This window comes from Hyposmocoma kahamanoa, unplaced genomic scaffold, assembly GCF_003589595.1.
Source record: "Hyposmocoma kahamanoa isolate Upper Pololo Valley unplaced genomic scaffold, ASM358959v1 94, whole genome shotgun sequence".
NCBI classification, from domain to species: Eukaryota; Metazoa; Arthropoda; class Insecta; order Lepidoptera; family Cosmopterigidae; genus Hyposmocoma; species Hyposmocoma kahamanoa.
This window is the reverse complement of record NW_020654878.1, coordinates 9,538,804-9,563,126: the sequence shown is the minus strand read 5'-3', so window position 1 is coordinate 9,563,126 and position 24,323 is coordinate 9,538,804. Positions and strand designations below refer to the sequence as shown.

At 33.2% G+C, this 24,323-nt stretch overlaps 1 protein-coding gene across 4 annotated transcripts in view; it reads left to right on the top strand.

The window, feature by feature from the left end:
- LOC113237887 (homeobox protein abdominal-A homolog) overlaps positions 1-23,450 on the top strand; it is a 53,068-nt gene extending 29,618 nt beyond the window's left edge. For all 4 annotated transcript variants that reach the window (XM_026474596.1, XM_026474595.1, XM_026474594.1 and 1 more), the window contains exon 3: positions 20,482-23,450. In XM_026474596.1, the coding sequence (XP_026330381.1) occupies positions 20,482-20,879 (398 nt within the window). In that variant the 3' untranslated portion in view covers positions 20,880-23,450. The remainder of the gene's footprint in view (positions 1-20,481) is intronic.
- The last annotated feature ends 873 nt before the right edge of the window (positions 23,451-24,323 follow it).

The following is a 24,323-nucleotide window of genomic DNA, read 5'->3' as shown; positions in this document are numbered from 1 at the left end:
AAAATCAAAGTATGTTACATTTTATTAAACTCATAACGTCGTAATTATCAGTCCCCCATATTTTGCTCACATCAATTTCGAATTATATGTCTTTTACATATCTGGCTACTCGTAATTACTTTTCAATATAACATTTATTTCCATTTCTTAATAAACTTTGATACATAGGAATGTCCTGATATACATCTACAAATTATATTAGGTTATTCAGAACAGCGATATTTCCATTCTATGTAATAATCATTTATATATGCGTTATTTTACTATGTATATCTAATGACAGTTGACGATTTTAACGCTTACAGGTAGGAGACATTAGAATATGTACATTATATACATCAAAAGTGTCTATTTTTTTGAAATATTTGCTTACCTGCTGTTAAAAAATATATTAAATTATTTATTTATTTTTTAAAGTATGAAATTTATCAATAAAAATCATTGGCCAAAATGTGCTTGATCCCTAGGTACTTTTGGTGTGTGTATTACTGTGATTTAATCTTCTCTCCAAAAAATATTGTGATCCGCCCACTGACCCTAAATTTAATAGCAGAATAGAATATACACACGTCCCGTTCTTTTCAGGTATGCGAATGCACATGTAACAACAGAATGTTCATTACCAGCAATATTAGTTACTAGCGGTAGAGCTCCTGTTTTCATAATAAAATTTAGGCGCTATTTATAAAAATGAATCTTCATGCATGAACGACCACTCTTAGATGTGGATGTTTTCTTCAAAATTAAATGGGACCACTATGGAGGTACCCTCTTTCCAACAAAAAAAGAATCATGAAAATCGGTTCACAAATACTGGAGTTATCGCGTAACATACATATAAAAAAAAAACATATAGTCGGATTGAGAACCTCCTCCTTTTTTTTTTAGACGGTTAAAACCAATTACATTTTGAAAAAGTAGTTCTAAAGGTGCTTGAATTTTTTACTATGAAGTCTGATCTGGAGTCTGCTGCCGTTCATTATGATTATATTTATAACATGCGGATTATGTTTGAGTAGGAGCCACACATCTACTCTATATAAATTGACAGATGGCAGTTAAACATTTAAGAAATGCTAAATAAAAAAATATGTGGAAGTTAAAATTTTCGGACATTATTGTTATCAGTTAATTAATTGAAAGCATGTATTTTAATTTATTATGTATCTTATTAATTGACATTTTGTGATTTATTATAAAAACTTATACCTCTGTAAATTTGCTATGCCCTTACAGGGCGTTACATGATACTTGTACAATAACCAACCAACTTAAATTGTATTTTATATGTCTTACTGTAACACGCAAATAAACTATTTGACTTTGACTTTGACTTTGACTAAACTTAATTTCAAACTCAAAGCTAGAACTGTTGAACTGTCGAAGTTGTTAGCTGGTTTAAGTAATTACGACACCATATTTTAAATACCTATGTCAAAATGGCGAACAGGACCTTGACAAATTCCGCCCCGTTTCAACACGTAAAATATTGTTTTCTGTTATGCAATGAATTTGAAACTATCGCCCAAATTTTCAGTTTAACTTGTCAGTATGGTTCAAATCTGTATGGAATATAGGTACTGTTGTAATTGCAAAATGTCTAGACATATCCATAATAACTCTATACTGCTAAAAAGTATTATAACAGATATAACTAAGTTATAAGTATAAATACAAGATTAAACACTTAGAAAAAATTCCTTCAATCCGGCCGGATTCGAGTCGATGTCTTCTAGCAAACCATGGCAGAGGCTATGCCAACTAAGCCACGGAACGAACCAGCGGACCTCACGAATTTTTCTATGTGTTTGTTTGTCGGATCAGTAATTTCACAAAAAATAATTGGATGTCATGGTGGCGAAACATCCTGACATTCAATAAAAACACACACACACGTAATAAAGCTTAACTAGATTTTTTAAATAACTGTGGATTTAAGTAGGTTTATTTAACTGGTGTTATGTTCTAGATCATCGACGACTTTTTTTATGTCAACTTCTCAAACAAGTTTACATATCTACATATTGAACTATCAGGAAACTTATAGCTTTATATGTACAAACAAATCCTTGCAATAAACGAGTCGAAACGAAACGAGAACGTTAATAAAGATATAATAATAAATATTCCGGGAAACCTTTCGGGATTCGAATTAAAGTGAGGGTAGGAAAATTGCGAGTCGTCCCTAAGGAGGTGGGTGACAGCTGCGGAACCAACAGTATTACAAACTTGTAAATGCAGACGGAGATATACCAAACTAAAGGCCTGTTTGCAAACGATATTGTAAGCTTCTGCTGAATATATCACAGTCAAGTGCATCGTTAACTTTGCAATGCTCTAATGTCCTTTCTATTTATCTGTAATCGGGAAATTCTATATGGAATATTGCGCCGTATTTTATAATTTTATTTCATCACCAAATAAATGAACAGATGTGTTGATAAATGTAATTGTGTATCATTACGTCATTGAAAGCAGATTAGTTTGTTATAGATGATTTGTGGTAGAAATTTGTTTATTTATTTTATTTTATTTCGGATCACAACATCCATACTTAATACAATTCTAACCATTACATACGTTTAACACTTTTTGGATAGACCAATTACAGTTATCCACTAAAATAATTACAGATAATGGACGTATAATATTAAGAATAAAAACAAAAATAAGGATGAATAAATTTAAATGAAATTAAATTATCCTGGCTCTGATAAAAGAAAAACAATACGAGAAAGTGAGAGAAAAAGAACATTTAAATAAGATAAATAATACAAGAATATCAATACATATTAATAATAAAATAATACATACATATAATACATTAAACATATATACACAACACTATAACGTATTTAATATAGAAATATATAACGTCATAGGTACTACCATTTTGTAAGACTGCGAACCTTGAATATATTGTGCAAATGACCAAGTGATATGTGAGTGACTGACTAGTAACTGAAACTGATATTGCAATTTTTATTGGTATTAGGTTTTTTCATTTAACACTATTATTGTTGTAAAAAAAGTGTGACACTTAGCAATTTCAGCTCCTTCTTATGCAAATCCCAAATCTTTTTAATGTTTACAAAGTTTACTTCTATACGTCTCATACACTCCTCCAACTCTTCCTAATATAGTTATATATCCAATAGTCACGTGTACAAGATCATAAAGATATCTAAATCCATCGTTTTAAAATTAGACCAGAAAAGAGATTCATCTAGTGCCTTAGGAACGTGCCATCTTCAAAGACTCTTCACAGAAACGAAATACATCCGGTACTATAGATTTATTGGCAATAAAATGTATAGAATGCTCACAAAAACCAATTAACAATATCCGATTGACTGTTAGTTCACTAGACTTGTATTGCGTAATTCGATGACAATCTCTGTTTTATGGAGGAGACCTCGTAAACGTCTATTAATATGAATGGGTTCCAATTACTTTTATGATTCGCGTTTTGTTGAGAGACTATGCTAAAAAAGTTTACGATCGGCAGCCCCTCAGCTTTGGTTTGTTTGACTTTCTGACAGGGGGTGTGAGGGTATACAGAAGCGTGGACAATCCGAAATAGGCAGATGGTTCACGATCAACCACCTGTCTTTCAACAACGTTTGAAATATATTTGATACCCCAAATATAGACACTTAGGTATAGATTGCTAAGGTAGATCTCCTAAATATACACGATCTATTGCTTGCGTATGTATCGCTAACCAAATTTTATCGCCACGTAAAAACTTTACAACCTGTGAATTTGAGTTGAAATAATTTTCTCAAAACTTATATACGTACTAATATCGGCATAGAACTCTTTTATGGATTTCAATAAAATCTTGTTAATATATCTGTGAAGTTACTCCTCGAAATCGTTTATGATTTCCAAGCTCAAGATAAATATCGATTTTTCGTTTTAATTATTCTCTTTGAAGTGTTCAAGATTTTGTTTACTCCATTATTTGCGTTAATTTATTGTGAATCACATGTTTCTTAATGCTTACAGAATTGTACCAAAATATATCCATAATTCTACTTATCATAAGCTTTCCATTTTGCAATGGAAGCAAAACAAGGATGAGACACATTGATCCATCCATACACGTCGGCTTTTGAAGTGCATTGCAGATCCAGCGTCGAATTATGATTCATAAAAGCTGAATTTGATGCTATTGCCTGCTCGAATAGCACTCTTTGGGCGCGCAAAACAAACAAACCACTATCAGAACATGTGAAATGCACAATAACATTCATTCATTGAATTAGAATGCTGAACCGAATGACTATTGCCTCTATAACTTCTAAAGTCGAATAAGTGAGTGGCAACTTCCTCTAGTGGGTGCCAGCGGGCCGGAGCGTCTATCACACCATATGACCCGCTGAATGCGTCTTATTACACTTTTATCGGTCGTATCAGTCATAAAATGCTAATGAACGACCGCGTCGGACCAAACATCCGAGCGCAAGATTCGAATGACGGTATAAAACGTAACATGAAGTCGACACTTCGTTGGAAACGTAATCGTAATCGGTCTATGCGCTTTCAAAACAACCCGCAACCCGACCGGCTGAATGGCGGCTAAGATAGCTCGATGTTTTTAAAAGCTCTTTTATTGTGCGACCGACATACGTGCCACACCGTTAGCAATCATCTATTGTATTTCCAGCTCTACGCCGTACGACGCATAAACTTAACGTGTAAACACGTTTTTGCGATGTCATTGTCATTCACGATTCCAATTCGGATTTTTTAAATGTCCGACATATAAAATTTTTAACATATCTACCCGTATTTTATACATTATGAAAAGTAACTCCAGCTGTTGATTCTATTCATTAGAATGACAGAAAATGGCCTAAATATATTTTTTATTTGCTTTATTTCCGGAATAAAAATTTGATGAAAATATTTTGGGATTATTTTCGTAACTATTAAATATACTTTACTACCACTTCAGAGCCTATAAACTGAAAGGTCATAAAGTCGATTTAGTATATTAAAAAGTAAACATCAAGAAAATTACTTAAAACCCACTAATAAATTACCAATCCCCTATTCCTGCGGGTAACCGGCCATAACGTCAATGAAATATGCCACAAAGTCGACTGAACAATATTTAGTTCCTCAGAAGCGTTTCGTGACACATAACACCGTCCATAACAGTTTTTTTTGAGGCTCAAAGAACGTTGTCTGTGACTGATGGAGTCATTTTCAAAAATAAAACGGCTCTCTTCTCTTGCTATGAGGATATACGAGCACTTCATGTTAATATATTATCAAAATAACGCTTGCTATGTCGAGAGCCGGCACAAGGTACCGGCTTATCTGAACACGAATACTCACAAATAATAATAGGAAATGAAGTACGTACTTAGCGAAGCAATTTGGAGATTTTAAACATCCTGTGATTAGTATTAACACGTGGCGTTATAATATAAACTATTGTAGATGAAAAAAAGCAATGTAAGATGACTGTTTCCGCGCTCTAAGGGTATGAAACTTTAAAGAACTTTATTACCATCGTGAAACTTCCATGAAAGATGCAAATGCACGTCGATTGCTTTTGATGTGCCGATGATTTAAATCTGCAGTGGTAGTGTTTCTTCTACAATGAACATAATGCTGTGTGTCGGAAATTCATTGGGATGTAGTATATTGGGAAATTATTTTTTCAGCCCTTCAGGTAGAGTCGGTAGACTACAGCTTAAAAATGCTTAATTTTTTTTAAGATTGAAAAAGACCCCACTAGAATTTAAGGTGAAAAATGGAACTCGACTTGTGTGCTTTAGTCGGACGACGAATCGATTGAAATGAAGGATAATAATTAATACATGGATCGAACATTAAAAAATCGTTCAATCTGGTTGGATTTGAACTAGGGCCTTGAAGCAAACTCTACCAAAAGATAACTTCACAAAAAAATAATTAAACATCATGGTAGTAAAACATCGTGACATTTGAAAAACAAAAGAAATTCTATGAATGATGATGATTTTTTCTGACCCTAGAGTGAAAGGGGTACCTTAATATAAAATAAACTTAACATAAAAAAAATTATTAAATAACATACCGTTAAATCGTGTACAAAATACTGATGACAGTCCCCATTAGATAACTAAGCTTACTATATTCTTGGTGGAAGTAACTACCAGCTTTTTGGTAATCGGTAGTTTCAACAACGCGAACGGAAAGTTTCTTACCGGAGAGTTTCGCTTATAGCCCTTAGAGATCAAGGATTTCAATGAATCGTGTTAGCTTTTAACTTATGTGCTTTAGTCTGCCGTTCTTAGAGTCTTAACTCTAACTTTACAGTGTAATTAAATGTGCTGCATTTCAACTGCCTCGCAGTTGAATGGAAATTGAATGAAGTCGGTATGAGTGCATCACAACTGCCAACTGCTAGTGCGATTACAATACAACTCAACATTCTGAATGCAGTTAGAGTGACTCGGCCTTAGTGTTTAACGCTTAATATAAATATTTAAAGAAATTAATATGATATTATGTAATTATTTTTTTATGCGCTCGAATCGCCCCGAATTCAACGAGACGAGAAAGTCAAATATCAGTCACTTGCCATACATATACACTCTCAGCTAAATTATATTATGAACAAGACACCGTGCTTTCCATTGGTTAAAATATATCACATGACGTCATTATTCCGTATATGATCCGTCGGCTTTTCGTGCCAGATACCTCTCAGTTTAAACCACCTTCCTGATGAATAGGTGTCTTCGAGATATGCCGTTATTTTATAAAGCCGTCAAGTACGTAGATTGATACTTAAGTCACTACATTACATTTAGCACATTACATCTAAAATAGTAAAATATACGAAATGGTTAATTGCATAACATCTCAAAAATTTCGTTATATTATATTTTATCTCAAAAATTGCGTTATATGTATGTCATTCGTACACGATTTAATTTCAAAATGACAGGCCAATACTGCATACATTATATAACCCAATTTTTGAGATAAAATATAATATAATGAAATTTTTGAGACGTTATGCAATTAAACATTTATATATTTTATGCCCATGTATTTGTTCATACAGACGAACAGCTTAATTAAAGCATCATAGATGCAAACTGAATTAATCCAGCCCTGATGGTGTGCTGCGCTTTTATTTTGTCTATTTACGTAGTCTGTCGACGGCTTTAAAAGGAAACACAATTACAGACCACAGCTTCAAAAACCAACCTTAACATAGAGGTAGCAAAAGTCTAATTGCAGTACTCTAAATGTGAATTTGTAATAGTAATTTGGGCTAAGTTAGTGCATCCTGCAACCAACATTGTATAATTACTTTCTCCCCATTTCAGAGTTTGCATTGCCGTTTTCATTTGCATATGTTATTGCTAATTCTGGTATCGTTTCGTCATTACTATAGCTTACGCTGTATAGTGTTAATAGTATAAAATATACGAATGTACAATGTTAAAATTTAAAACTTAAAGTTATAATGTTAAAGTACAGGTTTCAAAATGACGTAACCTTTTATAATTTATGCGGTTAAAAGTAAAAAAGTGTACCGATTAAAACGTCTGACAAATATAAACTAAAATTTTTAACAATTCCTTATTACAACAACTCAAAGATAAAGTGTCTTTACCTAACCTTGAATACAAAAATTACTTAACTCTGAAAAACAAATAAAAAAAAGGGTTTTTCACTATACACGTACATAATATGATACAAAATTTTGTTTACCTGCAGCACATTAACGTTAGCTCATTGCCCATTCCGCGTACGTTCTGCGCTTACGCATTCGACGATGCAGCAGCATGCAAGTAAACCAGTTTTGGTCGCTACTGAGACCGCTTTTATAGCCACGACAATGATCTATTTCTATAATTTAGCTCTCAGGAGTTTTAAAAATATTTTGGCATTGAATAACTGGTTTTTGGAAACTAAAGACTTCCTGGCAGCGTCTTGCACCTAATTAGTCTACATTTTATTTTGGATTGAATTGTGCTAAGTACCTAATACTTTTTAATGTGCAATTGATTTCTTAAGAAACGAATTAATTTAAACATGATTTGCTACAAGTGAAAATTTTTCCTAAAAATAAAGGATATTTCATACAATATAACTAAATAATGGAAACATACAAGCTCATTAAATCGAGCATTATTTGCCATTCGTGATATCATTTGACCTATTTTATCTGGAATAAAGTCATTAATTTCAATGAACGTTGACATAATATTACACAAAGTATAGATTGTCTATAAGAAATATAGCAAAATGTTTTATGTCAATTATAAAATGTGCAGTGATCTGCAATTCTGTACTCCTTTGTTTCCTAATAAATGGACGATTGTGCACATAATTATGCCATTGATGTCTTGGTTCAACTGTTTTTTACTATATACTTAAGATATTAATTGAAGTTTTATGTCGATTAGGTATTATGGTGAAATCTGTACTTAATTTTTGTATAATTACATAGTGATTAAATATTATATGCGGTCTACTTACACGTAGATGATTAATTGTGTTTGATAGAGTCATTTTTGACAGGATTTTCTATCTAGTACTTATTGCTGTTGTCCATAGAATGACCCCTAAGGCCCGACTCCCACTGATGGGCGGCCAGCACGGCAGGGTATTTTTAGGTAACAAATCTACCTCAATGTCGTGAAGAATGTTATTGAAATTTCAATGATGAAAGTCGTAGCTATGAAAATGAAACTGCGGTGAGCTTATAAATACCGAGCCGGCAGCTTTCGAGATGCTTAGGCAGGATTTTAGTTTTTATATTACGACTGACCTGAATAGAGGCTAGGGCGAGTACGATGTCGCAACGGCACATTTCGGCATGTCTAAGGACACCGCTGCATATTCTACGTCATTGTTCGGATGCATGTAGGAATGCCGAAGGATCCCTTGTAATACCGTCCCTCCAATGGACGCCAGGCCTTAATATCTACAAGATTATTACCAACATCTTTTGCTTAGGAAATACCTCTAAAACCGTGGAAGAAATTTATTTACTACATACGTTTGGGTCCAGTAAACTTACTCATTTAATACAATTATGCCCAATATAATTTATGATTTTCCTTTTCTAGCATACACACAATTCGCATAAGACCTATTGCTATGAAACGGAGTCGTCGTCTAATTTATACTAATTTGGTACATGAATTTCAATTAGATTATTTTTTGAATCCGATACCGTAACGTAAAGTTCCCATTCCTAAGGCAATAATAGTAAATTTGCTTAAATTGTCTTTGATGTAGATTGGGGTACTTACATGGTAATTTACACCTTAATGTATTTCCATTATTGGTAATTAAATATAAGGTTACACAATACAACAATTACGAATTAAAACTCTATAATTTATACCGTAAAAAGCAGATTTGTATGTCTAATGTCCTAGGTGGTCTATGTATCTACGTAAATGGGTTATTTATTGCTTATCAAGAGTCGAAGTCAAGTTGTTAATTATCCACAAATAGATACTAGAACACAATAATTATACAAAACATTGATATTATTTTCTCTCACTTTGCACTGCCTTTTAAGTAGGTAGACAGATACCTACTTAGAATCAAGTTTTAAAAGATGCGTCTGTTGCGATGTTTCTTCTCTTCTTTGCGTGGTGCCTTTTCTTTACAATTATTGATTTATTTACTCTACCACAGTAATTATAACTTTAGGCTCCAATCCAATAGAAGTATAATTTAAATGTTTTAAACACATTTATTGGTTAAGTAAGATCTAGGAAACCAACTACTGTAGTAACTCAAAATTGTGGTATTGAGAAAACACAATTTGAAAATAAAAAAAAATACTGAATGAAACGAATACATGTATTCTCGTTTATAAATGGATAATTAAATATTACGTATAAACAAACATAATTACATTATTCGTAATAAGATCCATTCAGTATTTTTTTTAATTGTCAAATTGTGATTACTCAATTTCAAAATTTTGAGTTATGACAGTAATTTGTTTCATGTGCGGCATATTTATATTTAATTTTTCGAACCAAATTTTTTTAAATGTTTGTAATACGGGTATAATTATTTTGTAAAAATTAATTCATGCCAATTCGTTTAATAACATCATTCTAGTTAGGCCACGTTACCGAAATAAGACGTATTCTTTAAGTTTTTCTTTGGGCATCCACGGAGGCCACAAAACCTGTAAAATCGCACACCTAGATTTAAATTACAAGTATAAAGCTCTCATCAAAGATTCTATGTGCACAAATACGCTCTTAGTACCTAGAAAATACGTTCAAAACAAAATATCAAAAAGAAAATAAGCAATAAGCGGGCAATCAAAGCAAATAACTGGTATTCTCACAAACGTAAAATATTCAAACTGCATAATTATCTGAAGATAAGTCGTTCGATGCCATCGTTAATGTAGTCATTATGTATCTATATTACTATACTATAACAATGTATCTAAATAATTCTGTAAGCATAACTATAACTCTCATTAGTGACAATTGAGTGGATGTGGAATTAAGCCATTAAGAACTGAGCCGAAAGCTTTATACTGCATTCTCTCACACCTACTCCATCACATTTCACTTTGAGATACGTTATGTCGTTCACGCAACACCTTATTTTTACGGAATGAGGAACGTGATGTAAGAATTCGAAAATTTTAGAGCAAACGCTGTTCTTTATAATAATATGATGATAGCTGATAAACTATCAGTGACAATGGTATAGTGTAACTTCATAACTAGAACACCTAGAACTGATACTAGGTGGAATCGGATTTCAGCACCAACCACCCTGAATGTCGAGCACGCGTAGAAACCATTATCATCGTACCTTATCTTCGTTTATTTGAGAATTAACAGCACATTTATTAATAGAAAGTGTTGTTAGGTAAGTGGTTGACACACAAAAAATGTTAATAATAAATTAATTTCACCTACGATTACCTGTTTGTTTCGCACCGTTAAAAGCATTCACATCGTAAAAGCAGTAAATTTGCAACAAAAACTTTGACATTTTTTTATTAATAATACAGGATGTAAAAACAATTTGACAAAGTTTTTGCTACCTCATACCAACTTTCGATTGACCGGATGCATTTTGTAAAAGAAAAGACAATTCTTTTTTTAAATTTTAATATATTTTTATCCAAAAGATTAAATAATTTCGAGTTACCAGTTTTCAATATACAGCATGTTGATAATTTACTAAAACACTTCTATCAAAAACAAATGACGACAGTCTTTACCTTATACGTAATGTGATACCTCAATGCCAGTCAGTTTTTGTTCATTCATATAGGTATTTGTACATTGTTATACGATGACGAGGAGCGATTTTTTGCATCTATTTATTCGAGTATTATGCAAAAATGCGAAATATTATAATTTATTATGAATTCATAATCAGTATTTCAGACATTAGTTTGTAATACTGATTTGTTGTTTCGACACAGTTGGACATTTACATTAACATTTGAAAATTATTGTTATAATATTATTTGTAAACTTGATAATGTATTATTTACTCGTGAAATATGTTTGTTTAAAAACAAAAGCAAATGGAATTTATAAATTCTTTTTACATTAATATCTGAAGGTTAAATAAAACTGGCATTACGCTGAGTCGCAGCGTTTTCATGGTAGGAAGACATTGTTTTTTGTATTAATTTAATTTTTTTTTAATGTTATGTTATTTCTTACATACTTTTAACTCTTAAATAATTTTATTTTTAACTTAATTTTTTTATTATTTTTTTATTAATAATATTATTATTATTTTCATTTTCTAAATTTACACGTGTTTATTGATGTGTTGTGAGCCGTGAATAAATATTTTTCTATTCTATTCTATTCTAAAATCTGAAAATTAAAACTGTGTAAGAGTTGAATCATAACTTGTGGAGCAAAATATTTTCATTCACTTCAGACCAACAATCCAGATTTATTATAACAATATTTCGTAGCTTTCTCCTAAGCTTACAGATACAGCACATGCTTACTTTAATAAGGATGAATTTTCATTGACAGCAGCATATTGGATTGATACATTTGGTTTACTGTGTTACTGAATCGGATTAGGTAACAGTATTGTTGAAACGTCACAAGAGTTACAAAAGAATTAAATCACTTATTTCAATTCGGTACAATAAAATAGTAAATTCATTACAGTCTTTTCACTTCGACTTTAAATAAAGTGTAGTAAATTGAATTAAAAAAAGGTGGGAATTTTTTTATTCGTTAAATATAGGTATTTACTATATAATATTTAGACAGTACTTGCTTGGAGAGCAGCCGAACTTATCAATACGCGCGATTGCGTATTAAGCTAAGTGAGAAAAAGCTATACGCTCATGTAATAAGAGCCAAAAAAAACTTTCACAAAGCGTTTCGCGCCGTCACGTCGTCGGTCCAAGCCCGCACAGGGACCATTTAAGTCAGGTCCTAACCCCAGATCAGCCCGTTTGCACGGATTTCATCCGGTTCTCTATAAGTCTAGTGCTTTAGGTGAGCTGCCCCAGGTCCACGTACAACACCCTCCTTATTGTCCAGATAGATATCGTAGCTGTAGGCACGCTCACTTCTCGTCGCGCTCTGCGCAACCAACGAATGGTTGTCACCGCTGAGCTTTCGAATCTAAGTCGACTACCAAATCTCCTCATTAGTGGCGGAGCTGTGTAAGACACGTTCACTTTCCGACGCCGCATAACCAAACAAAACTTATGTAGAAAAATATGGGATTGGCCCTAGCCAATATCACGTTAATAAGTGTGTTAACTCCCTTTCACAAATTAGTCACCAAAATACAGTTACATATATACTGATAATTTTTGTGACAAGCAAAGTATATTTATAAAAATTAATACAAGAAACACGTACGAGGTAGTAGCGCTGGTACTGGAAAGAAAGGCGTTGACCCTAGTACTTTAAATCAGGTTGTCTGCAGTTACTTCATTGCGTCCGGGACTTACTGCAACTGTTCTGTATTATATTATAACAATACTTAGGTACGTGTGTTGTTGTGTAGCAGAATGCTATGATGAATGGACATAAAACCATAAGTGCAAGTTGTACTTGCAGTATTGGTTACCACTTGAAATGAGAATTGCTAAACAGACCTAAGGCTTAAAGTTTTGATTTTATAAAATGAACTCGTCTTGCCTCAATCTAGATTAACAAAATCCAAGTATAAATACATATAAGCAACATTCATTATAGAAAGCACACTTTAATTTATCACAAGAAAAATAAATTTACAATATAAAAACTAACAACAGTATACAAAGGCGAATATATTCCATAAAGGGATTTCTTCCGCTGAATTTCAAACTACGGAGCGGTAGCCGTTTGATTATTATTAGGACTTCCCTACATATTTCTGTTGCAATGTCGACGCACCAATGTATAGTTTATAGACTATTTGCTTTTTAACGGCATTTAATTTTCTCGACAGTATGTGAAAGTGGACTTACGTGATTTTACATTATCCACCAGTAAATTGTCTTTCAGAATCTATAATTAGTGACGTCAGCAGGGCGCGTCATCCCGGCTTAAAGATCGTTTCGCTTCAATTCGCAACTGTACTTTCGTACAGGGATGCCACATTTACTGTAAAGTACGACAAGATAAATTTGGACTACCGACGTGACTAATTTTTAAGTACAGTCGATGCCCTAAGATACCAGATGGGTAGCGCCTTCTTACGCATTCAACAGAAAAGTGTAATAAAAATGGAAGACAATTAATAGGTTTTTGGTTAAAATTTGTATTTATCTAATGTAATTAAAGATCAACTTGTCTTAAAAAGTTTCTTAAAACGTCATTCACTAATGATGCAATAAGGAAGTCATGTAAAAATTAATTTTACGGTTCACAGGTTAAAATATATTAAGTTTGTTTATCACCTTTCTTTACGTTGATCTTCTTAGAACCAAATAGTCGGTTAGAAGGTAATGTATCTTAGGGCATCGACTGTATTATTTTTTCTGTTGACATGACGAAGATTAACGCAAAAATTTTAAAGTAAAACGTTACCCAAAAGGTATCCAAACCAATTTATCGTCAGCTTTTGACTTCAGCTATCATACTGTCCCTTATAACGACTTAGACAAGAAGAACGGCGCAAATTTTAAAGCTATTTTAGCGTTCATCTAAAATCAACACAGTAGCCACATTTTGTATGATGTTTCAAATTCCCGATATCGTTATGTAGGCGGAAAAATAAACATATTATCAATTCGTCACAGTATGTCCAGTTACCACTACCGTAAAAGCCGTAAAGCTATAGGGCGCTAAAGATGGTACACTATGATGAATGGTATAGAATGTCATGATAGCTGCAAGTGATAGAATCGTAGATCTTTATCCTCTTGTGTTAAGATTGAAATTCATAAAAAAATGTTAAACCGGTCTAATGGTCGGTAGTTCCAACTGTGCTGGGATGCCACATAATGGCCTTCAATGTTGTACTAACACAGAGCTACAATGCATTTTGAAGCTATCGTTACACAAAAAGTTAAAGGAGAAGTAAAGTTGACTGCGCTTGTAATATTGTACCTATGCTAAATTCTTGCCACTTCTCAGAATCTCTCTAATCTTTTGGAATACCACTTATCAAAGTCCGACTATCATTTTAAAAGCCTTACATTTTCTCTTCGCCAAAACTGGATAGCTACCTGTTGTAATAAGGCCATTGCATCTGCAAAATGACAACTTTTCAACATTCTACGTAAATTAGTCGATATTGTTATTTACTACTTCATGCTTAAATAAGAGATAAAATTTCACACATTGTACATAATTTGTTTTATGTCCTTCGTATTGTTTTCGGATTTTCATGTGATAAAAGCAGTTTTGACTTATTATCACACGTGGCTTTATCATCCAGTTTTCATCTTTTCAAGTTAATATATGTCATTGCCTATTTGTAAGTCTTTTGTTACTATACTACACTCTAATTATGATCAAAAGTAAGTCGGTCAGGTGCGTTTCATATTATAGCTTTTAGTAGTAGGTGAAACCTATCATCTCCTTATATGAAGACCGAGAGGGTCTGACTTGCTTTATTATTCAAAAACTTTATATGGATATATTATCCCCGTTGGCATTAATGGATGCAGGTTATTTACATAGTTCAAATCAGAATTTCACGTATTATGCAGTGATGTGAAAGTTTCCGCCCCAGTTAGTTTTTCTAAGCAACGATATGACATATATTAAGACAATTTCTAAAAATATTTTTATTTTACTTAAAAAATGTTAGTTGTCAACCCTACCTACCACAAGCCAATGTCCTCTGCTGAAGCGGTGCACAGAACAGCGCTGTGATGATTTAACTCGACACAATGAGCAAAAATAGTCCTTTCCGACGACCGTACCCTTTTGAAATATTGAATCCGTGCATGTTCTTTATATTGGTTTAGAAAAGACCGTGAGTTTATTGGCTCTGTGACTTAACTGGTTGAACAATTTTGTGATTCCTTTTAAATTTAGTTATATTATTGATTTAAAGTCTGGCTTTCCTTTTAATTTTATCAGAAAATGTTTAAAAAGGTATACTTTTGTGTTAACCTACATGAATAAAAAAAATAGATCGATGCAATTTTAATAACATTGAAAAACATTTTGTCTATGAATAGTTATGCGTGCTTCATCATAATTAGACGATGGTGCGCTGTAGGTTCGCGTTTCGAATTAATTAATCCACGGGCAAATGCTTCAAAATTGTACATGATATCGACGTAATCGACCCGTTAAAAAGCGTACCTATTATTCCATAGCCTCGCAGTTTTTAAATCCATTTAGGTGTTGCTCACACACTATATTTATTTATATTTATTGATTATAAGTATTTCTATCTACCGTATTGACGGCTACATGTTATATGTTATATGCTATTGCATGCTACGTTTTCAACTGACTTCAAAAAAGGAGGAGGTTCTCAATTCGACGTATTTCTTGTTTGTATGTTTGTAAGCGATTTCTCTTTTGTGAACCGATTTTGATGATTCTGTTTTTGTTCGAAACAGGGTACCTATCTCAGTAGGGGTCCCATTTAAATTTGAAGAAAATATTCCACCTCTAATGGTGGCACACTAGAGAATGAATCTGGTTTCACGCACTTTCCGGTAACCGATTTCAATAAAACTACACAAATGAATGAAATTCCACGGAGTTTTGAGGTCGATTTTTTTAAATACAAAAGTTATAATTATATATTCTAAAATTAGACCGTCTTATCCTAAGTGGTAGGTATAGATCTAAATTTGTAAAGCGAAACGTGACGTTGTTCGTACATATTTATGACTATGACGTCTGTTGACATATATCGCTACATCATCAATTGCTGAAATGTAAAATACCCTTATAAATTTATAGTAAATAAATTAAGTACAAAATACTATGGTATTTTATACGTAGTTTAATATATATAGTTCCTTAGTTAAATATATATAATTTTTTGGAACCCATTCTGTACCTGTATTTTCTATCAACCGTATTGAACATTAGTAGGTACTGTTCTCTGTCTAGTTAAAATTTGTTGTCAAGATGACGTAAATTCTTTTGTTAGTTGTCGCTTGGGAATGCTCTAAAATCTGTGCCAATAAAGTATCTTCGAACCCGTAAAACTTGCGGAAACAGCACATGAAAACTGTAGGAAACGTCAAACATGATCGGAAAACAATCCTACCTTTGACAAGTCGCTTTAAAATTTCGAACACGAACTATTTTAAGATGGCGTCCCGACTTCACCCGATACTTTACGACAATTCGCGAGTTACGATGCTATAAAGCGTGGTATCGCCGACAAGCGTTTATACGCCCTTAAGCCCTTTTAATGTTCATTTAATTGATATAAGCCTAATAGATAATGCAATCGATTTCTTTTATAACTTGTTACATACTTTACTAGGATACTCTATTGTCGACCTAAATCAATGTCACACGACAATTGAAGCAATTGGAATATGGCCCATTGGAACAAATAGAAGTATTTGTGCGATGTGCTCTTTAATTTGATTAGATTTGTAGTACTCAATTGTGTGAAGCTTTAGTTCTCACAAGACGTTGTGTGAACACAATAATAGAATACATTTTCTCGGCTAGGACTAGCTTGTTCGACCACAAATCTCGACCGACCCCAGCTTACTCGCGCCATAAATAACCTTCTTACGTACAAAAATTCCATATAATTCACAATCAGACCCTTATCCTGGTCCAGGCGGGCGAGTATTAATCAAACAACCTGAAACAGGTTTGTATAAAGGCGGACTTGTACAAAGTTAAAATAAAATAATAAATAAGTCTGTGAGATTTATTTCGGAGAAAAAAGCGAAGCCGTAAGAGCGAGGTCTTGTCACTGTATGTTTATGGTCCCCTCAATCCGTGTTCACGGTGTAAGAATCTAATTAATAACGTGACTCTTGAATATATTAACATACTTTTTCGTTTATTCTCTGAGATTTATACATATATTTTAGGACGTTCCTTTTTTTGGCATTAAGGTTTCTACCTACGTTGAAAAACAAATTAAACCATATACGATGTTTCATGTGCAAAAGAACATCTAGAGGCCAAAAAACAATGTAAATGATCTTTAGTAGAATTAAATCTGATCCCAATCTCATCATGGGAAATACTCATCCGTTCCCATTATAAGCCATCCTCTTACAGGTACACAATACAACGTCAGACAAACCTCCCCATGACAACAATACTGTGGAGAATAATGGAAGCCAGCTGACGGGAGGTGCTTTAACGTACGTTGTCATGGCAACCATGCGAAGGGTGGCCAACCTACCTTGCTTACATATCACCGACTCCAACAAAAAAACAAGTCTAACTAAACCCCCCATCACAAACAACTCCAAATTCTACTTTATTAACCATAAGGGTCTCTTTTGCGCAGCAATATATCTCACTTTCGACCTTTCTTTTCAATAGTATTATCGGGATGCGTGCATTGTGTTTTGGGTTCCATCTTTGCTTTTTAAAATTAGAATGATATATCCATCCTCTTCATATCCATAAAAGTTATCTTTACGTGCTCTTCTAACCGCACTTGTATAATTATTCCATTGTCTATTTACGACATTTTAAACAGTTTTTAAGTTTTTGTTGAAATAAGCATGGGCCGTAAATGTTAGTATGGCAGTAAAAAAGCCGTTTTGGTAATTTATTCTTCATATAAAATGTGGTATCCGACTTTCGGGCGGGTCCCATGATTTATTCCCTGTTGCATTTTTTATGAGAAGTGAGAAATATTTATGTAAATGTACTTTGAAGGCTTAACTAGCATCCGTAATTTGCTCTAAATTTAAAAACTTCATCGTCTTGTAAGTGTAACAAGGTCATGATAAATAATATTATTACAAATATTTTAATCAGTGTCGAAATTGAAAATGTTAATTTTAATACTAATGTATCTCCTGCTGTAGAATGTATTCACGTAGAAATTTAATCTTCTTTAGTAAATATAGATCGAAATAATAAAAATAGTTTGAATTTTGAATGTTGACAAAATGTTAATAAGCAAAATATAAAAAAAACACCAAAAAGATTATCCACAGCATTTTATAGGAAATTTATAATGTTAATGCAATGCAAACGACTGCACAGTTTCCTCATTACAAAATTTATAACCAACTGAAATCATGATGTCTTTTGTAAATTTATGCATAATTTTGAACCGATTTACTTTTACTCTAATTGTACTCGAATAATGAAAATGTATTTTAATCAAACATTACTTTAAATTAATTGTGGCTAACGTTCATTAAGCAATTTACATTTTAATTGAAGGTATTGTACAAGCATGTTTACGAAACAGAAACTTGAATTCAATTATATTTTTTGCTTGTCTGCGGTCCTTCATTGACCTTTAAATATTTTGGTAGAATATTTTTCTATCATTCATATAAGTTATTTTAACTTCTATTAGCGTATAATTAATTATGAATAGTATTTGTAAAAGTTTAGTATTTGTATTTTTTTTCACATAATAATTTTCATCGATTTTATGTGCCTATTTTACTTTTTTATTATTATTGAAATTGACCTAGACCTCTATCAACGCGATTAACTTAATGACTTACTTATTAGATCCATGTGTGTAAGCCCATGTAATATTTGTTAAAATAAAAGTCATGTGACACTTAGTTTAATCAAACATAACCTCTAAATTTTACTATTTGCATTTTTTAAGTTTATTATCTTTTCACCAATTTTGTGTGACCCGAATGCCTATTTTATTATTTTATTATTATTAAAATTGAACTAGACCACTATCACCGCGATTAATTTATTGACTCGTTAGATCCACGTGTGTATGTGATATTTATATTAAGAAAGCCTTGTTACACCTAGTCAGTAGGTTTGTATGCCTAATCGTGTATTATTTTACATTCTTTTGTTAGTCTTAAATTCTACACAAAATTTATAATACCGCAAATTTTAATCACATGGAGTTATTTAAATCCAAAAATGTAGAATGTGATTTTTTAAATAAATCCATTAGTCGTATCTATACTTTTTAAAGTCAGAGTGTCAGGTAACTGAAGCTCTGCCGTGTAGGCAGGGCATTCCGAGCCACGCCGTTGGTCCGCTATCAATTTTATACGCGATGGGAAGGCCATTTATCTTACCTTATTTATTGTCTGACTCGAAAACCAGTTCCAAGACCCGATCGCTTTGTAGAGCTCCGTATATAACCAAGTATGTATAACATTTATAATGTGTTTTGGTACGTGAGAATCGATATGCACATACCATAAGGGTTAAATGGAGCGATAAAACGTTTTTGACATATATAGCATTGGATTTAAGGGTAAACTTTCACAATTTCTTAGAAAACGTAGTCAAAAGGAACGCAATAAAGATACACCTTACAAAGAATTAGAAAGTTGCACAACCCTTCTTTACGCATCCCTGAGTTTTTGTGGCGATTCGTTTTTAGAAAGAATGCTATTGTTTTGCGAACCCTATGCCGTCAACCCTTTCCGTTACTTTTTTATTTTAAAGATACTATATTTACTTATTATTACGGTTATCCATATCAAAATTTACTTATCCTTGACGTCTCCAAATATGGCATGTTGCAAATTCTATTCTACTTCTCTTAAGGCAATTAATCTGCATTGAGGTTGGCCTCAGTAGCGGATGACTCTAAAATTAACTTTATAGCTGTAATAAAATATTAATGAGCCATTAAAATCTAAGACGACATAAAAGTGAAATTTAATGCTGTTGCTCGATGCCTTTTTCGCTGCAAATTCGAAGCGTGAGATGCAAGTTCGAGATTTATAGAGTAATAAATCGATGTTAAATCCCTATTATTACTTTAATATAGTTACATGTTTTGACAATTATCATTTATTGTTAAAATTTGTTTTATCGTGTTCTTTGAAATAATTGAAATATTTTTTGATCATTTAAACAGTGTCTTTTAGCAAATAATTATAGCAATAATTACATTATTGTCTTTTCTTTCCAGGGCCAAATGGATGTCCACGACGGCGGGGACGGCAGACTTACACGAGGTTCCAAACACTAGAGCTAGAAAAGGAATTCCACTTCAACCACTATCTGACGCGCCGACGCAGGATAGAGATTGCACATGCGCTGTGCCTCACAGAAAGGCAAATCAAGATATGGTTCCAGAACCGGCGCATGAAATTAAAGAAAGAACTTCGTGCCGTGAAGGAGATAAACGAGCAAGCCCGCAGGGAGAGAGAAGAGCAGGACAGAATGAAGCAACAGCAACAGGAGAAGCAGGCCAAGCTCGAAGGCCAGCATCATGGCCACCACGTCACCCACCATCACGACCCCATGAAGATGCCGATCGACAAAGGCTCCAACGACCTTCTTAAAGTGAACAAGGTCCCCACGTAAGGCGCTTGGGCCAGCGCATAGGAAATCCTGACTGATTCTGTATCATATAGTGTGAATACATGAATGGAAATGTTGCGTCCATACGGACCTGCGGGCAGCGTTAGTCGTTTCGTATCCACTAGTTTTTATGTTTTGCGGCTGGATTTTGTGTCGCCTCGTTGTGGAGGCAGTGACTTTGTTTTTGTATAATGTTCCTTTAGTGCGAAGGATTTGCCTCGGTGTCGTTCGCCCGGTGGACAGGCTGGTGATGTGCTTTAAGCATTTATTTTGTTGCCATAACCACACCTTGTATTGCAATAATATTTTACTAAAATTTTACAAAAGCGTTAGAATCGCTATAAGATTTTACATAGAAACCTGAGTGAATTTCGGTATTGTTAGTTAAGATTTTAAATCTGTGAATCTCATAGTATTTATTGCTACCACTTACTCTAATCTATTATGTTATATTTTTTTAATTAATAGATATTATATTATGTACATTTTGATGTATATTTTATTATTTGTCCACTTTTAGTGGACTGGTTATGAAAGGTCACATTATTTTATGATTGTACAATTTGTTGTATTTTGTCAGTTGATTTCAGAAGAGATACTTTTATATTTTTGACCACATTGAGTTCAGTAGTTAAGTTCATAAATTGTTGTTTGATTTGATTTTCTTTTATTTTGATAGTATTACTGTTTTCGGTTCATGATAAAAATACATAACTGATTAAAACGTGTATATTTAAAGAAAAACAAAATACGTATGGAAGTACAATTGCAAATAGGTGTTTGTCATGACGAAATTTGTTTTATATTTTCAGTCAGGACTTAAAAATTAATATTAAAATTAAGCGGTATTTTTTGATAACTCTAGTTAAAGAAATACCATGTCCAGATAATCACAAGAACAGACCTCGAATGATATGAACAATAATAAATGGATAAGAATTGCATACGGTGCGTTGTCCATTAAAATTCCCAAGTCATCTAAGTTCAAAATTATATACGTAACGATGATACATATAATAAAAATACAATAATGTGACTAAATATAAATTTTACACTTAATATAAAGTTGAGTAGTTTAAGTGTATCATAAATAGATATTATAGGTTCGACTTTGTATGAAGTATTGCTAAGTCTAGATTCGTAAACGGTGTATGCTGGAATAAACAGTGGTCACACGCTACTTTTACATTATATCATTTTCGTGTTCGTTGAAGTACAAGTTATTGCATAGTTTTACATTGAGAGTCCTACCAATATATGCGATTAACAACATACAGAAGTAGTGAACAAAAGCTTGGTTTTTCACATTCAATACGCATTTCTAGTAGCGATGTAAGAAAATCTCATATAGGTACATAAAGGTGGGTATCCATTAGGTTGGCGCGCCAACTCTGCTCCGCGCATCTGTAGTCGCTCAAATGGACACGTTACGCTCATCACTAAAAAAACCAAGTGCTCCATCGGTTTGCGCATCGACTCCGCTCCGCGTACCCGCAATTGCTCCACAGTTTTCATTAGAACGTTGAGCGAACACGAATGTTGCTTTGCTCGCGTCCACTAACATACTACGCTCCGTTTTGTGTTCGCGCAAAAACCGTCAACTGCGGAGCGCTCTTCGCAGAGCGTGAAACGTTGCCATCAACGTTACCTGCGGACGTATCCACTAATGGAGTGCAGTGTTGCAGATGCGCGGAGCACAGTTGGTGCGTGAACCTAATGGATACCCACCTTTAGACAACATCACATACGTTGCTCTGATCCCAAAGGAAGTAACTATAGCACTTGTGTTGTGAAATCGGAAAAACAACGGTATCACAAACACTCATACCCGAGACAATATAGAAAAGTTAGTTTCTGCATTGTCCCGGTCGGGGATCGAACCAGGGACCTCAGAGATGGTGACACCATAAAAATCGGTGCGCAAGCCACTCGATCAAGGAGGTCGTTAAATAGTTATAATATCTACGTATATTAGAGTTCAATGTATTCCTTAAAAGGATTTTTGTAAGCACAACGATTGCTATTCACAAAGGCGAGGCGTTCGCACTATTCTCGGTCACGATTAGCAATTGGATCCTCCGCTTACTGGATCATCTGCAATCATTTTGGAACAAACGCGATGTTTAAGGGATTGAATAGTGGCATATTTCTTTTTGAAACCATATTGTGCCAAAATATTGTAAAAATAATTTAGCAATACACCTGTGACCCTCGTTATTCACCGCGTCGCAATTTGCAACTATAAATGTTAAACAAATTTCTTTCTTCAATACGTAATAACTGAACAAATGTTAGAAATTTAAAAGTTAGTCTTGTTAGTCACCATTATACGTAAATTAATGTCAGGGTAGAGTTAACGAAGTAATAAATAAATAACTGTATTGAATTGGAAAGTCTTTGCTTAATTTTTGATAAATCATCTTGCAACATCTGTCCACTGTATTATTCAGATTTATTGTACAACTGTAGCTGTATTGTTACAGAAATATTTATGTCGTGATATCATTAGCAAGATTTTAAAAATAGTAATAAGTGTCATTTTTCGTCTTATATCGTTTAGCATTTATATATTTACAAAAACAATTTTACGTACAACTGTATCCTGATATAGGTGCATCATTGTTAATATGCAAGTGAGTTTTTCTGTTGTCTATTGTAGTTTTTAAAGTCATTAAAGAACAATCAACAATGTCGAACAAGCTCTTATTTCATAGACGTTAAAGTCGATAGTAATTATTAATTTAACATTATTGCATCAAATGTATATCGGCGTTTGCCTCACGAGTGCAATAAGTCATATTTCATAAAACCCATAGTTAATGTAGGTAATTTCCCTACAACATTAAGGTTGTCGTTAGTAATAGATTTTAAAACCATCTTATTTTAAAGCTATAGAAATTGAGAATCGAACAAAATGTACTTAAGTAACTTCGGTTTAAGTAGGCTTTATAAATTATAATGCATAGTTATTATTATCGTAGACACTCGTAATAAACGTTAAGCGTACCTAACCCAGTGGTTAGTATATTTCATTAAAAACGCTTAAAGTAAAGTTGATTAGAGTCCTTAATCGTAATCCCGGAAACTTACTATTTTAATTTTTATTAATGCTTTGTTAAGGTGGGACGTAAGTACACACGGGAGAATGTAGTTAAAAAAGTGTGTATACGATCTAAATTGTTAATTTTGCGTTTTGATTCCTCATCCCGATTTGGTTCTTTATTGTTTTCTTTTTTGTTCAATGGGTCTGTGCAACAGGGAGCTACTCTAAAGCCTATGTTGTATAGCATAGCATTATTACCTTTTAAGTTTTTACGTCTAATGACACTAAACATATTATGTTTGTGTGTATATACGTCCATTGATTTATGTCAGGTTCTTCTTTATTGTTTTTACCTCGTAAAGAGTTATAAATCAGTAGAAACAATGAACCATTTTCTAAATAGA